At 40.0% G+C, this 17,104-nt stretch overlaps 1 protein-coding gene across 2 annotated transcripts in view; it reads right to left on the minus strand.

The window, feature by feature from the left end:
- Nucleotides 1-17,104, minus strand: part of ACMSD (aminocarboxymuconate semialdehyde decarboxylase) — a 66,752-nt gene that overhangs the window by 18,921 nt on the left and 30,727 nt on the right. For both annotated transcript variants that reach the window (XM_035006652.1, XM_035006653.1), the window contains 4 exons: nt 15,428-15,664; nt 10,878-10,971; nt 7,836-7,931; nt 6,483-6,655 (listed from right to left, as the gene is read on the minus strand). In XM_035006652.1, the coding sequence (XP_034862543.1) occupies nt 6,483-6,655; nt 7,836-7,931; nt 10,878-10,971; nt 15,428-15,664 (600 nt within the window). The remainder of the gene's footprint in view (nt 1-6,482; nt 6,656-7,835; nt 7,932-10,877; nt 10,972-15,427; nt 15,665-17,104) is intronic.

A 17,104-nucleotide genomic window follows, 5' to 3' on the forward strand; every position in this document is an offset into this window, starting at 1 on the left:
GCAGTATAAAGGCAGGAAACACAAAAGCAGTAAAAATGAATATTTATATAAAAATCAGTCAAGGAATTCACACACACAAAAAATTTATAAAATATAATAACAAGAAGAGAATGGGTTCAAACTTAAGCAACTATCAACTTAATATAGACTGCTATTTGCAGAAGAGGTTATATACACACTAATGGTAACCATATATTAAAACCACTAATAAACATGGAAAGAATAAACAGAAATAAATCCAAATACATCACTAAAGAAAATCAGCAAACCATGAAAGAGAGAAAGACAACAAAAGATCAGAGAAAATATTTAGCAACAACCACAAAACAAGTAATAAAATGGCAATAAATATATGTCTATAAATAATTACATTGAATGTAAAAGGACTAAATGCTCCAATCAATACACATAGGGTGTCAGAATGAATAAAGAAGCCAGACCGATCTATAAACTGACTATGAGACTCATTTTGATCCTTAAGACACCTGCAGATTGAAAGTGAGGGGATGGAGAAACATTTATCATGCAAATGGATGTCAAAAGAAAGCCAGAGTAGTAATACTTGTATCAGAGAAACTAGACTACAAAATAAAGACTGTAACAGGAGACAAAGAAGGGCACTATAAAATAATAAAGGGGACAATCCAACAAGAAGATATAACTTCTTGTTGGATTGTCCAACAAGAATATTTATGCACCCAACATGGGACCACCCAAGTTATAAAACAATTAATAAGAAACATAAAGGAACAAACTGATAATAACACAATAATAGTAGGGGATTTTAACACTCCACTTATATCAAAGAACAGATTATCTAAACAGAAAATCAACAAACAATGGCTTTGACTGACACACTGGATCAGATGAACTTAACATATATTCAGAATATTCCATCCTAAAACAGTGGAACACACATTATTTTCAAGTACACATGGAACATTCTCCAGAATAGATCACATAGTAGGTCACAAATCAGACCTCAACAAATACAAAAAGATTGAAGTCATACCATGCACCTTTTCTGACTATAATGCCGTGAAATGAGAGGTCAACCACAAGAAGAAATCTGGAAAGACCACAGATATATGGAGGTTAAATAACATGCTACTAAACAATTAATGGGCCAAACAGGAAATCAAAGAAGAAATTAAAAAATACATGGAAACAAATGAAAATGAAAACACAACAGTCCAAAACCTTTGGGATACAGCAAAAGCTGTCCTAAGAGGGAAGTTTACAGCAATACAGGCCTACCTCAAGAAGCAAGAAAAATCTCAAACTACTTAACCTTACACCTAGAGGGGCTAGAAAAAGAACAACAAATGAAGCCTAAAGCCAGTAGAAGGAAGGAAATAATAAAGATTAGAGCAGAAATAAATGAAATAGAAACCTAAAAAAAAAAAAAAAAAAGCAGGTCAGTGAAACCAGGAGCTGGTTCTTTGAAAAAAATCAGTAAAATTAATAAACCCCTAACCAGACTTATCAAAAAGAACAGAGAAAGGACCCAAATAAATAAAATCACAAATGAGAGGAGAAATAACAACCAATATCACAGAAATACAAATAATTATAAGAGAATTTTATGAAAAACTATTTGCCAACAAATTGGACAACCTAGAAGAAATGGATAAATTCCTAGAAACATAATACCTACCAAAGCTGAAACAGAAAGAAATAGAAAACTCAAAAAAAAAGAAAAGAAAAGAAAAGAAAAGAAATAGAAAACTCGAACAGACTGATAACCAGCAAAGAAATGGAATCAATAATCAAAAAATTCCCAAAAAACAAAAGTCCAGGGCCAGATAGCTTTACAGGTGAATTCCACCAAACATTTAAAGAAGAGTTAATACCTATTCTTCTCAAATGATTCCAAAAAATAGAAAAGGAAGGAAAACTTCCAAATTCATTTTATGAAGCCAGCATTATCCTGATACCAAAACCAGATAAAGACTCCACTAGAAGAGAACTACAAGCCTATATTCCTGATGAACATGGGTGCAAAAATTCTCAATAAAATACTAGCAAACTGAATCCAAAAATACATTAAAAAATCATTCACCATGATCAAGTGGGATTTATTCCTGGCATGCAAGTGTTCAATATTCACAAATCAATCAATGTGATACATCATATCAGTTAGAGGAAGGATAAGAACTGTATGATCATTTCAATAGATGTAGAAAAAACATTTGATAAAGTACAACATTCATTCATGATAAAAACCCTCACTCAACAAAGTAGGTTTAGAGGAAACTTATCTCAACATAATAAAGGCCATATATGAAAAACCCACAGGTAACATCATCCTCATTGGGGAAAAACTTAGAGCTTTTCCTCTATGGTTAGAAAGAAGACGGGGGTGTCTAATCTCAACAGTTATTTAACATAGTACTGGAAGTTCTAGTCACAGCAATCAGACAACACAAAGAAATAAAAGGCATCCAAATCATCAAGGGAGAAGTAAGACTTTCACTTTTTGCAGATGACATGATACTCTATATAGAGAACCTGAGAGACTCCACCGAACTGATACACAAATTCAGTAAAGTCACAGGATACAAAATCAGTGTATAGAAATCTATTGCATTTCTATGATATCGGCTGTAGCAACTTTTAAATTAAATTAAATTACACTAATAATGAAGCAGCAGAAAGAGAAATTAAGGAATCAATCTCCTTTACAATTGTACCAAAAACAATAAGATACCTAGGAATAAACCTAACCAAAAAGGTGAAAGACCTGTACTCTGAAAATTATAGAACAATGATCAAAGAAACTGAAGATGACACAACAGTGTCTTTCCATGTTCATGGATTGGAAGAATAAATATTGTTAAAATGTCTCTACTGCCCAAAGCAATCTACACATTTAATGCAATCCCTATCAGACTACCAATAGCATTTTTCACAGAACTAGAATAAACAATCTTAAAATTTGTATGGAACCACAAAAGATCCTGAATAGCCAAAGCAACCTTGAAAAAGAAAAGCAAAGCTGGAGGCATCACAATTTCTGGACTTCAAGGTACATTACAAAGCTGCAGTGATCAGAACAGTACAGTAGTGGCACAAAAGTAGACACAGAGATCAACAGAACAGAATAGAAAACCCAGAAATGAACTCACAACTATATGGTCAATTAAAAAGCAGGAAAGAATATCCAGTGGGGAAAAGACAGTCTTCAACAAATGGTGTTGGGAAAACTGACAGCAAGATGCAAAAGAATGAAACTAGACCACTTTCTTACACCATACACAAAAATGAACTCAAAATGGATTAAAGACCTAAATGTGAGACTGAAACCATAGAAATCTTAGAGGAGAGCATAGGCAGTAACTTCTTTGACATTGGCTGTAGCAACTTTTAAATTAAATTAAATTAATTTTTTAAAGTAGGTTCCATGCCCAATGTGGGGTTGAGCTCATGACCCTGAGATCAAGACTCACATGCTTTATCACCTGAGCCAGCCAGGTGCCCTCACCCTCTGTCTTTTTTTCTAGATATGTCTTTTTTCTAGATATGTCTTTCTTTTAGATATGTACCCTGAGGCAAGGGAAACGAAAGTAAAAATAAACTACTGGGACTATATCAGAATAAAAGCTTCTTCTGCACAGCGAAAGAAACAATCAACAAAACTAAAAGGGCTGGGAGAAGGTATTTGCAAATGACATATCTGATAAAGATTATCCAAAATATATAAAGAACTTATAAAACTCAACACCCCAAAAATGAATAATCCACTTAAAAAAATGGGCAGAAGACATGAATAGACATTTTTCCAAAGAAGATATCCAGATGGCCAACAGACACATGAAAAGATGCTCAATATCACTGATCATCAGGGAAATTCAAATCAAAATTACAATGAGATATCAACTCATACCTGTCAGAGATTATGTAATTTAAGTCCTTCATTTAGCACAGTGTTTTCAAAATAGTAGGGGCTCAATAAATAGTTTTGGTATATATACTTTCTTCTCTAAATGTTTATTATTCTATTTATTTTTCTCTGTAAATTCTTTCTATATATTCATTTATTCCTAGGGTATTATGTAAATTTTTATTTATCAAAGTAATGCCTATACATAGTTAAATAATCAAATATCACTAAAATATCTTTCCTAACTCTTATCTTTCGAGGAAGCCACTTTCACTATTTTAACTTGCATCTTCTGATAATTACCTTCATTGTTCTATATAATTACCTTTTTCTGTTCTTGATTTATTAGCTTTAGAGAGTATTTACTGACTTCTCATTATGATCCTTGAGAATTTCTTTGTTACCCCAACTTCTCTCCTCCATTTTCCCAATAGAATTAGAATTTTCACTTAAACTAGTACTTAGTATTTACACTATTACGACTATAAATATTGTTCACTGCTGAGTCAAGTAATGTACAATGATTATCTGTCCTCATATGGGTGTTTGTTTTCTTGGAGTTAATGATTTCCTTTTCTTTCATTTGCTTAATTTTCTATGTACATACTGCTTAATTGTTCCTAATACATCAACAGATCTGTTGAATGCCTGGTAATCAACATTTCAAACTCACAGACCTGTGAAATAATCCATCAGTTCCATTTTTTCTCTCCTGGAGACCTCCCTTTACAGTTCTAATGATTCTCTCTTGTCTGGCTGTCATGCTAGGACTTTCCTCAGCCATTTTAGTTTGGGGGTTGTTTTTGAGAGGATTTGTTAATGTGAATATAACCAGAATGAAGAAGCATTAATATTTTAGAGAGAATCCAAATTATTAATATATATTGCTTCTGTGTCCTGGATTCACCAGACAGTGAGGTCACATAAAATGAGGTTGCATTTGCTTTTGATGCCCAAATTATAGTGGCTCAAGCCTTCATAGTTTGAATGCAAATTCTGAGCACCACTAACTTTGCAAAGTGCCCTCTCAGTTTTTCTGGGGGTTACTAAAAGGGGTGCTCACATGTGCTCACTAACTAGTCTGTCTGCTAGTACCACAAGCCATTTACCATGTTCTTCCTCTTTTGCTCTGACCCCCTGGCAATACATATTGCCCTGAGTGTTGTCTGATGCTGATAGAATCCCTCACTGCTAATGGTAGGTATCCCTCATAAGAGGTGTGTTGTATTTGCCAGGGACATTTTCTCCTGATTTTACCATTTCTAAGAATACCAGGGGTACTAGGTTTGATGGGAGGTCATCAGGATGACTCTTTCCCCAATTCCACACCACTTCCCCACACCGCCTCCTCCATTACTCAAAGTCGCAGTCACCCACAGTCTTTTCCAGTTTCTCCTTTTTGTAATTTCTTCCCCATCACCCCTGTGTCCAAACCAATAATCATCAACATTCACAACCCACTGCTAATCACCCATTCTGGCAGGAACAACATAAAAGCTAGAAGGCCCAGAAGCACAGCTCAACTATATAATTTATTACCAAACCAGAATGTTTAACATTTATATTCTAGTGAGTTTCTTAAGCCAGAGAAACAGCTTTAAAGTAAGATGAAGTCTCCATTCTGGAGATGGAGAACTTGCAGCTTTGAAATGATGGACCTCTTTTTCTTCTGGACAAGATTTTAAATACCTTAGAGTCTACTCTCAATCCAAGTACCACATTGCAAATCTTTAAATATGTCCACATTTTTAAAGAAATCCTCAAGGTTTTTTTTTTTTCCTTTGAAAGTTTGGAAACCTTCTATAGATATTTGTAAATAATATGAGGGAATTGAAATAGTACATATTTCAGACTTTTCACTGATTTAGACTGGATTTTGCCCTAAAAATGGTGTAACTTGCAGAGTTAGCATTTTCAAAAAGGACTTAAAAGTAGAAATGCCACCAACGAGGAGATTTGCAAGCAGATGACAACAAAGGAAAGACTCTCTCTTGTGAAGTTTAAAGTAATACTATGTTGGTCTTTTTGGACTAAATGAGAGAATTGTTTTCAAAATGAAGGCCATACCGTATTATTCCAGAAAAAAATTTCAGGTGGTATACAGACCCTTCATCATCTTCCCCTGCCTCCCTGTCAAGTGTCATTTCCTCCTTTAATGTTCCAGTTTTCATTTAATGGATGAGGACAGTTGGGTTTATAATTTACCCAATTAGTAAGAGGTAGAGCCAAGATTTTAACACAGGTCAATTTGACTTCAAAATGGTATCTCTTTTCGTGCTTACCATATTGCAAAGTGTCATTTTGGGTGGCTACAGAAATGACCCTAAGGAACAGAGCTGACCTAAGGGAATTACCCAGCCGTGTGGGTTATCTGGGATTTCCCTGGTGTATATAATGGTTGCCTGACAGTATACACTGTGTTGAGGGAGGCTCTGGAGAGGATCTCCTGTGCAAGCAAATCTAATCCTAAATCTCACTGTCCCTCTCCTTTCTTCTAATGCCTTTTCTTCCATCTCCTTTTTGGAGAGAGGCCATGTAACTGGTTGCTGATCCTATACTTTGCTCCCCATAAGCCATCCACATGGCAGACCCAATTTACCTTTCCTATGACATCTGTTAACAGCTTGAGTGCCAGAGGATCATGAACCAAGGAGTCTGTGTAAAAGGAACCAAGGTATTTCTTTGGGTTGGTTGGATTGTCCTGGGCACACAGATCTGGGCGCATGTTGAATCCATGGGAGATTCTTCCGACTGTAAAAGGGAAGGCACCACCTGCAAGTAAAACCTGTTAGTGAGGGCTAGTGTCAATTGAAAAGGATATTTTTCAATCCTCATGTTGTATGCAAAGAGGAGTTACTATAGTCCAGTATTTACAAAGGATTTATTGTGTCCCAAATGCTGGGAGATGACTCAGAACAAGTGATATGAACTCATCTATAAATTCATGTTTGAGGAATTTATCCTAAAGAAAGAATACAAGTGTGTAAAGATATGTGGTCAAGGTTTTCAAATGTAGTGTGCTTATAATAGCAAAATACAGAGGCAGCCTATCAACTGGGAAATATCTACATAATGATATCCATGGCATATCCATAAAATGTGTTGCCATGCATGCAACCATCAAAAGTGGTGGTCCTGGTGGTATGTGTGTGTGCCCAAGAGTCAGAAACTCAATTACTTGCAGGGACCAAGCAGGAAATGTAAATGAATGAAATAGACCTATTTGTAAATAATAGAGAATGGTAGGGATTTTTGCAAATTGGAGAGCTTGTAGTCTGACTAGAGGAATTTAAACAAAAACAAAACAAAATTAAACAAAAACTACGCCAAGCAAACTAGCCTTGTCCACAAAAATGGAATTTGGTCCCCCACCATCATATACTTTATGACTAGAATGATGGCTGTAGGCATGTTATGGACTGAATTATGAGGTGCCTCCAAAATTCTTATGTTGAAGCCCTAATCCCCAATCTAACTGTATTTGGAGACAGGGTAATTAAGGAGGTAATTTAAGGTTGAATGAGGTTATAAGATGGGACTTTAATTTGATAGGAAAAAGGAGAGGGACAGTGAGATTTAGGATTAGATTTGTTTGCACAGGAGGTCCTCCCCAGAGCCTCCTTCAACACAGAGTGTGTATTGCCAGAGAACCATTATATACACCAGGGAAATCCCAGATAATCCACATGGCTGGCTAATTCCCTTAGATCAGCTCCTGTTCCTTCAGGTCATTTCTGTACCCATCCAAAAGGGCACATCACATGCATAGTGAGAAAGTGGCCTTCTACAATCCAGGAAGACTGGTCTCACCAGAAACCAACCCTGCAGGCACTTTGATCTTGTACTTCTAGCCTCCAGAACTGTGTAAAAATTAAGTTCTGTTGTTTAAGCCACTGAGTCTATGGTATTTTGTTATGGTAGACTGAGCTGAGTAAGGCAGATAGGGCCTTACCTCCATGTGCAAAACACACTTTCAGTTTGGGAAATTTCTCAAACACTCCTCCCATGATCATGGAGCAGATGGCGGTGGTGGTCTCTGCTGGCATTCCTAAAAGAGGAAACAGTCACAGGGTGCAGGGCTTGTTATCTCAAGCAGGAAGAAGCTCAGTGATACTAGTGGTTGGGGGAATGGCAGCTTGCTGAGAAATGTGAGGTCCCTCTGTCCCAGCATGGCTTGGTTGTCTACAAGCCATTACTTTGGCAAACAGACCATCAGAAACATCCTATTTGCCACTTGCAGGTGGAGTCATCTAGTGGACAACAGAATCAAGGAACCAGAGGATCTACCTTTTGTCCCAATTCCTCACTTCAGTTTGGATGTGGTGGGGCAAACAGAGTACAGTGAGTCTGGGTTGAACCCTAACTCTTCTAATTTTCGGCTTCCTGGCCTTCGACAAATTATTTAACGTCCCTGAGCCTGTGCTTCTTCACCTGTAAAATGGGGATTCTGTTGCCCATCTTGCAAGACTATTGTGGAGCCTTGAAAATGATGATGTTGGGAAAGGTCCTGGCCAGAACCTCACATTGGAGGTGCTCAACAAATATTAGTTGCTTCCCTGTGCCTCAGCTTCCTCATCTATAGGATGCGTTTGTTCTTGCCACTTGGTACTCAGTAAATATTAACAAAAATTATAATTCCTGGGGTACCCGGGTTGCTCAGTTGTTAAGCGTCTGCCTTTGGCTCAGGTCATGATCCCAGGGTCCTGGGATCGAGCCCTGCATCGGGCTCCCTGCTCGGCGGGAAGCCTGCTTCTCCCTCTCCCACTCCCCCTGCTTGTGTTCCCTCTCTCACTGTCTCTCTCTGTCAAATAAATAAATAAAAATCTTTAAAAAAAATAATGATTCCTGCCAAATCTTTGTGCTTCTTAGAGATGAGGTAAAAAATAACTGGATTAAGATGAGTTGTTTCAAGTGCTTTGTGCCCCTAGAAGAAGCGGCTGTTTCATGCCTGATGCCTTCACCCCCACGGAGTTAGTCTGGGTTACATTTCCAGGCAACTGCTTTTCAGACTGTGATCAAGAAATCTTTGGGGGCTCCACAGGTAAGCCTGTACCTTCAGGGGAAGACTTACTCTCTGGCTGCCAAATGGGGCTTTACCAGATGCTCATCCTGCCCCAAGCCTGTCATTGCTCTATGGACAGAGATGCCTCTGGCTCCCCGGCCTTTTGGGAATTCTGGAAGCACGATAGATTCCTACCTATCTGGGAGTGGTTTGTGGGCAGAGCTTCCTGAAGGCAGGGGGATGGACAGCCTCCCTTCCTTTTGGTCCTGTGATTCTGCTCTCCATTAGTTACTTGGACCATAGTTACATAATCCATTTTCCACACAGGAGCCAAAGTAGGATATTTACAGTGTCCGTTGTATCATGTCCTTCCCTTGCTGGGAATCCTCCAATCTGCTAATGACCACTTTTGTGTCCAGAATAGAATTCTGAAATTAGCCTGTTTGTTTGTTTATGATCTGTTTGTCATCTCTTTCTTCTAACCAGAACATTGGCTTCAGGAGGGCAGAGGTTTTGTCCATGTCAATATCCTCAGTGCCTGGTACAGGGCCTGGCATGCTGGAGAGGACCAATATATGTGTGTTGCATAAATGAATAATGAAATGGCTCTTTATGCACGTTTTCTTCTCTGTTTTTCATGTGGGAAATTATAAATCAGTTTGTGGGACTAATCAAAGTGTTGTCTGAATTAAGATGAGATTTTCTTTGGAGCTGGACAGCATCGGTGCCTCTTAGATTGTCTCTTCCTGCTAATTGTTGCTCAAAATTTGGTGGAGGATGGGTAGGAAGCTGCCTTACTAAATACGTTGGTCTCCCAAAGCAATCAGAGAGCCACAAAATGTCAGAGCAGAAAGATAAGGCAGGACCAGCTCTCCCATTTTACACATGAGAAATGGGCCTGAGAAGGTGAAGTGATTTGCCACAGGTTATACAGAGAACTAGAGACTAGCTGCAACTCAAATTCAGTTTTCTCACTTCCAATATACTGCTCCATTTAATTCTTCATGTTGGTTACTTTATCATTACTTGTACTAATTGGGCTGAGGAGAGAATGGATAATGGCCTCTCTAAAGAAAATCCAAGGCTGTTCATCTGGGAAACCCACTATTAGCTGCACTTTTTACTTGTGGCCACAGAATTGCCGCCTGTCTCCATTTCTCGTTATCAGGGATAATAAGGAAATTGGATAGGCCAAGCAGAGGTCTCCTCTTCCCTTCTCCCTTACTTTCATGTGGAACCATGAATGAATGGTTGCAGGAACAAAGAGCAGCAGAAAGGAGCAGATAAGAGGAAAATTGAAAGCCTGGGTCATCTGCAATCTAGGGTGGTGGAAGTTGACCTTCTACTTGTAACTCCAGCGTTCTCATTGTAAGAGCTGATACTCCTTTTTTTTTTTTTTTTTAACGATTTTATTTATTTATTTGACTGAGAGAGAGCACAAGCAAGGGGAGTGGCAGGCAGAAAGGGAGAAGCAGTCTCCTCCTTGCTGAGCAAAGAGCCTGATGTGGGGCTCGATCCCAGGACCCTGGGATCATGACCTGAGCTGAAGGCAGACGCTTAACTGACTGAGCCACCCAGGCCCCGAAGAGCTGATACTCTTGCTGGTTCTTTAAAAAAATCTATTAGGCAGGCATGATTACTTATTTTTGGAGCCTTTTTGGGAGTCTGTATAGTGAGGTAGCTTTGGAGTCAGTCAGATTTGTGTAAATTCCATTTTCACTTATTAATTGTGTGACTTGGACAGCTTATCTAACCACTCAGAGACTCAGTTTCTTCCCTATAAAATGGTTATTATAATGCCAACCTCATAGAGTTTTGTGTGGATATGATTAAAATTAAGGTAATATATATAGCATTTATCCAAGAGCTCAGTAACTCACAATCCTGTTAATTATTCCTACTTTCTCTTTTTGACATAGTAGCGTTCCAGAAATAATTGGGAAAAAAACCAAAGGCTTGATCCTCTTTTCCAGATGCCAAGCTGACACAAACCTACAAGCCAGGGGAGCCAGTATTTGGCCATCCGTCCATCCATCTGCATGTCCCAGGGGTGCACAAATAGGGAACAGTTCAGCTTTTCAGCCACCTTTAAAGAAGCAATGAGAAAGAGAGTGTGTGTTATTTGGATGAGCCAGCAAATACAGGGTACTATTTTAGGGAAACTTTTTCGCTGGGTCTATATTGATCTGAATAAAGAAGCTAAAATATTTTTGAAGTTGTTTCTTAATCTTTATAAAAGAGGCATTGAGAAATTCTGCTCCTGCTTAGAAAATAAGAAGGCCATTTAGAATTAACAAGGGGGTTGGTGGATTCACCATGGAGGTCGATGAATTTAATACAAGTCGCAGGAAACATCCATCATTCACATGTTTTAGCTGACAGCAAAATGCTCAAGGACTGATCCCATACCTCAAATGCAAGGGAAGTTTCCCCTGCTGGTTGCTACTTGATTCATTCTTTCAGGAAGATTGTTAGAGTCAGGGCTAGAGTGTTCCCCCTTGCTTCCCCCACTTGGAAACCTGAGGATGTGAAAGTGAACAAGTGATGGTTGGGGCCAGGGGCTCGTGACTGGAATGGAGCAGGCTGGCCTGACCCAAGCCATCGGCCACACAGAGCCCAACACCAACTAGGAATTTCTGGGGGTCTACAGGTACTCACAAAGCCTCAGGAGCCCATCTGAGTCCCTGGACAGTCTGTTGTGAATGAGATGACTTCAGAAAGTCAAGAGCTCTCAGTGCCTCAGCCAGGCAGGTACTGAGACGAATGTCATGGGCAAACCTATTCAGGGCCTTCTGGGAAATGGAAATCCTATCTGGATGGAATGACTTTTATTCAACAAAATGTTTAATTTAAAAAAGTTCCCTCAACGGGCATTGAGTATGAGTGCTTAACAAGGTTCAAAACAGATTTCCTTAGCTCATTTCTTTTCCAAATATATTGAGGGGCTGGAATGATTCATCCTACCTTTACATATAAATATGTGGGCTAAATAGGCTGGTGCAATGTGAGTTCTGGACATAAGCATTTTAATTTTTTTTTAATTAATTTTTTTAAGAAGAGAGAAAGCTTGCACTAGCGGGGGATGGGGAGGGTAGGGGGAGGGGTAGAAGGAGAGAGAGAATCCTAAGCAGGCTCCATGCCCAGCACTGAGCCCGATGCAGGATATGATCTCACGACCCTGAGATCATGACCTGAGTTGAAATCAAGACCCTGACACTTAACTGACTGAGGCACCGAGGCGCCCCTGGACGTAAGCATTTTTAAAATGGAGATGCAATTCTTGGACAACAAGGGTTCTGGAAGTGGCAGACAAAGGGTAGATTGAAGAATGGACTTCTAATTTCCTCAGGTTCTGGGGGCAGAAGGGAGAGGAGCTAATTAGTTTCTGATAATGGATGCAGGCTGGGTCAACTTCTTGGGATGGGCTGAGCTTGACAAAAGCCCAAAATCATGGTATCTCAGTGGGATTTGACTCCTTATTAGGATAAAACTTTATTCTCTGCACCTCTGATGGTGCAGAGATCCTTTCTGTATGTGAGGCATTGTAGAGAACACAAAAAGAAGTCACTTAAACTCTCAAAATCACGATAACTCACATTAACTGAGAACTTACCATATGCCAAAGCTGTTACAAGAATTTTACAACTGCTAACTAGTTTAATCCTTTATAAGATGAGCACTTTTTAAAATTGAAGTATAGTTGACACACAATATTACATTACTTTCAGGTGTACAACATGGTGATTTAACAGCTCTGTACCTTACACTGTGCTCACACAAGGGTAACTATCATCCGTCACCATACAACACGATTATAATACTCATTTTATTCCCTATGCCGGACCTTTCATCCTCGTGCCTTATGTATTCCATAACCGGAAGCCAAGTATCTCCCACTCCGCTTTACCCATTTTGCCCATCCCCCACCCCCTTCCTCCTGGCAGCCACTGGTTTGTTCTCTGTGTTTATTGGGTCTATTACTGTTTTTGTCTGTTTATTTTTCTTTTAGATTCCACATATAAGTGAAATCATGTGGTATTTATTTGTCTATCTCTGACTTATTTCACTTAGCGTAATACCTTCTGAGATGAGCATTTTTATTACCCTTATTTTACAGAGAAAGAAACTAAGGCAGAGGCTAGGTAACTTACTCCGGTCTTGTGGCTGATACATGGTAGAGGCAGGCTGTCTGCCTCATACTTGTAATGAGGTCATTTTCGTGCCTGAAAACTGACCTGAGCATGTAGGGTTGGGTTCACTCACTAACGAGGGAGGTCTAGGAGGTAAGGAGATGGCTAGACACTTTGGAACTCCAGACTCCCCTTGAAATGACAAAGCCAACTTGGTTCATGGCAACTCCTGTCGTTTGTTTTAGCCATGTTACTGATGCAAGATAGAGACTAGTGAGGCTTCCAAGTCTTGCTAACCAAACGAATGTGCCGCCAGCCCCTGGATATTACAAATCGGCTGGGGCCAGGATGCCCTCCTGAATTCCCTGAGAGACTGGTGCCCCCAAGCAGCCTATTTAGAGTGAGTGGTGGGTTGAGCTCGTCACACAAACGAAAATACCCATTTGGACCGCAACTGACTGCTCTTACTTTTTGAGCTCCTTAGTAATTCATAAACCCAATCCTGGCAAAGAGTAAAATGACCTGCTGCTGAAGACTTGCTCACACTGCGCTGAAACAACTTGGACGCACAAATAAATAAATCCTCTTTCAAAGCCCATTAAAGTTTCTAGAAAACATTCACTGCATCAGCTCAGCTTATTGCAGCCAATAAGCTTCAGGGAATTCAGTATTTAGAGGAACATTAAGTCTTTCAGGTTATTGGGAGGCAGTTTAACAGGTAGCTCCCCAATTGGTGGGCAGTGTCCATAGATACAAACATGGAAACATTTGTGCATGTAGGCAGAGCTCAATAAACATGAAAGGAATAAATGATCAGTGGTTTTAGTGCTGGGGAGCACACCAACATCTATTTTTTTTTATTATTTTTAAAGATTTTATTTAATTATTTGTCAGAGAGAGAGAGCACACGAAGGGAGAGAGGCAGGCAGAGGGAGAAGCAGTCTCCCCACTGAGCAGGGAGCCAGATGCTGGACTCGATCCCGGGATCATGACCTGAAGGCAGACGCTTAACTGACTGAGCTGCCCAGGCGTCCCCACCAACATCTATTTAATCCACTATTGAAGATTTTGCACTTACAATGAAAATAATAGAAAACAATACTGTTATAACTCTAGGAGGAAAGTAAGAAATAAACAAATGCAATTGAGTATAGAATATGCATCTTGATTCCTGATATGAAGAAAAGCAGGCTTAGTTGCAGAAAGAACAGAAGGGCAGAGGAAGTCCCATGGAGAGGACCATGGGACTGTGGACATTTCAGTTGGATTCTTGAGAGATGAAAATAGCACTGAATCCCTGAAAATATACTTTATAATGCAATATTTCAAATGTAGAAAGTTGTAAACAATAGTACCATGAACTTCCATATACTCACCAGCTAGTTTCATCAAATGTTAGCATTTTGATGGCACTGTTTTTTGTTATGTGTTTTAATCATACATTTTCAAAATATATGGGGAAAGAGTATATTAATTGAGGACTGGTTAAATGAATCAAAACATATCCATATATTAGGATATATGCATTTATTTAAAAATCATGCATTAAGAGAATTTTCATTTAGATTGGAAAGTCTTCATTAGGATATAAAATCACATGTATAATAGAATTCAGATTTCATTAAAATATAGATATATGCAGAAATATGCAAACAAAAAAATCAAACAAAATATATAGTAACAGTGATTATTTATCTTTGGGTAGTGGGATTATGAGTTATTTTTGTTTTCCTCTTTATGCTTTTCTGTGTTTTCCAGAATTTCTTCAAAATGACTTGATAATTTTTTTTAAAAGATTTCATTTGTTCATTTGAGAGAGAGAGAGTGAGAGAGAGGATGAGAATGAGAGAGAGGGGAGAAGCAAATGGAGAGGGAGAGGCAGACTCCCTGCTGAGCAGGCAGACTCCCTGCCCAAACCTGATGGGGGACTCCATCCCAGGATCCTGGGATCATGACCTGAGCTGAAGGCAGGCACTTAATGGATTGAGCCACTCAGGCATCTGGAAACAAATTTCATAATTTTAAAAGATAAGTATTTTTTTCTAAAGCAAAATAAATACTTTTTTTTTTTTTTTTGCATGTCACTAACATGGCCTTTTGTACCAGGGCTGTAATGAGGGTACTATTTCAGCTTCCAAATGAAACAGTAGAAAGAGAGCATGGGGGATGGAAGGTAAGAGAGATTTCCCTGAGCTTACTCGGGGCTGACTTGTGAAGCATTTCCACCTGTCCCTCTTCTAGTGGAATGGCCCTCTTGGAGAACTCTTTACATATTTCCTGCTATATGCAGCATGTCATCAGGCATCTTTCTTTCCCCCTGCCAGGGAGGTGGTGCATTCATGTTCTGCCCTCCTGCATCCAGCGCAGTGCCTGGCCCACCGCATGCTGGCTGAGGGATCGCTGCGTACTCACTGCGTAGACAGGGAAGAGTTCCGACGCATTCAGATCCCACTCATTGATGTGGGAGCCAATCTGGACCCCGGGAAAGCCCAGCTCCTTCACGCAGCGCTCCATCTCCTTCATGGCAAGCTCGGGGGCCTGCATGGGCAACGTCCCCAGACCCACAAACCTCCTGGGGTGGTTTGCAACAGTGGCAGCCAAGTCATTGTTTAAAAGCTGGCACAGGTCTAAAGTGTCCTGAGGTTTGGCCTGGTGGAGACAGGTAAGGGAAGATCATATCATTCACAACCTACTTCTTTACATATTTACTCTGAACAACACCTTTCCTGAGCTGAATCATTTGTCACTGTCCATGGCTTTTACTCTTCAGCCAGCTGGGGCACAGACTGAAATAGGCACTGGCTGCAGGAGACCCAAAGCCAATCACTGCAGAAGTAAAGGAAACTGCTAGGATATTGCCGATTAATTAGAAAAATGGAAGTTATAATCAGAAGGGATGGACACAATTACTGGGCCGGTCATCCTATAGAAGAGATGGAACGAGAATGGGCCATGCCCTCCCGCCCACCCCAGGGCACACAGCGGGCGACAAGGCACTCCCCCACGCTGGAGCTGGGCCTGATGAGTGTCCCACATCACCGGCCACACTCCTCCTTGTCATGCCTCCTCATGGGATGGCAGGCTGCTCACGGACCCCGCCTGTCCCTGTCTGTGTTCCTCCCTGTCCTTCCTGTTGGCAGTGACACTCAAGAGTTACCTGAGCAAAATGCTGATGTGATGGTTTGCTTTCTGTTCCTTAACTCTCCCTTCTTTACTGTTTTCTTTCCTTCTAACTTTACCCCACCCCACTGGCAGGCGTTTGGTATTCTCCTGAAATTCCAGTTGTTCAGTCAAAATAGTAGATACTCTGATAAATCTGTGCATACTGAAATCTTAGAGCATTTTTATTTATTTATTTATTTATTTATTTATTTTTATTTTTTTTAAAGATTTTATTTATTTATTTGAGAGAGACGAGAGAGAGAGCACATGAGAGGGGGGAGGGTCAGAGGGAGAAGCAGACTCCCTGCCAAGCAGGGAGCCGGATGCGGGACTCGATCCCGGGACTCCAGGATCATGACCTGAGCCGAAGGCAGTCGCTCAACCAACTGAGCCACCCAGGCACCCGATTAGAGCATTTTTATTTTTAAAAAATGAGTCTAGAGGTGCCTGGGTGGCTCAGTTGGTTAAGTGCCCAACTCTTGATTTCAGCTCAGGTCATGATCTCAGGGTCGTGAGTTGGAGCCCCTCGTTGGCCTCTGAGCTCAGTGGGGAGTCTGCTTGGGATTCGTTCTCCCTCTCCCCCTGCCCCCCCTTGCACTCTCTCTCTCAAAAATAAAAAATAAAACAAAATAAAAAATGAGTCTAATCCCAGGAACAGATAAAGACTGAAACACTAATACTGGAATATGAGCATGGGTGGGGAAAGTCTGTGTGAGCAGGTGATATTTCCATTGCTCTTTAAATCACAACACAAATGAATATTCACTTGGTTGAGTAGATACTTAGTGCATCCCTAGCTATGTACAAAAATGACCTCCCACAGGCTGTGATCATGCCTGAAACTCAGCCCTTGAGACTTAATTTCTCAGGGAGAGTCATCCTACTGCAGGAATCCCATTTTGAATTGTGTATTTCTCCTAGAGAGGC

Source organism: Mirounga leonina, unplaced genomic scaffold (assembly GCF_011800145.1).
Source record: "Mirounga leonina isolate KUSES-001 unplaced genomic scaffold, KU_Mleo_1.0 Mir_151, whole genome shotgun sequence".
Taxonomy (NCBI): Eukaryota; Metazoa; Chordata; class Mammalia; order Carnivora; family Phocidae; genus Mirounga; species Mirounga leonina.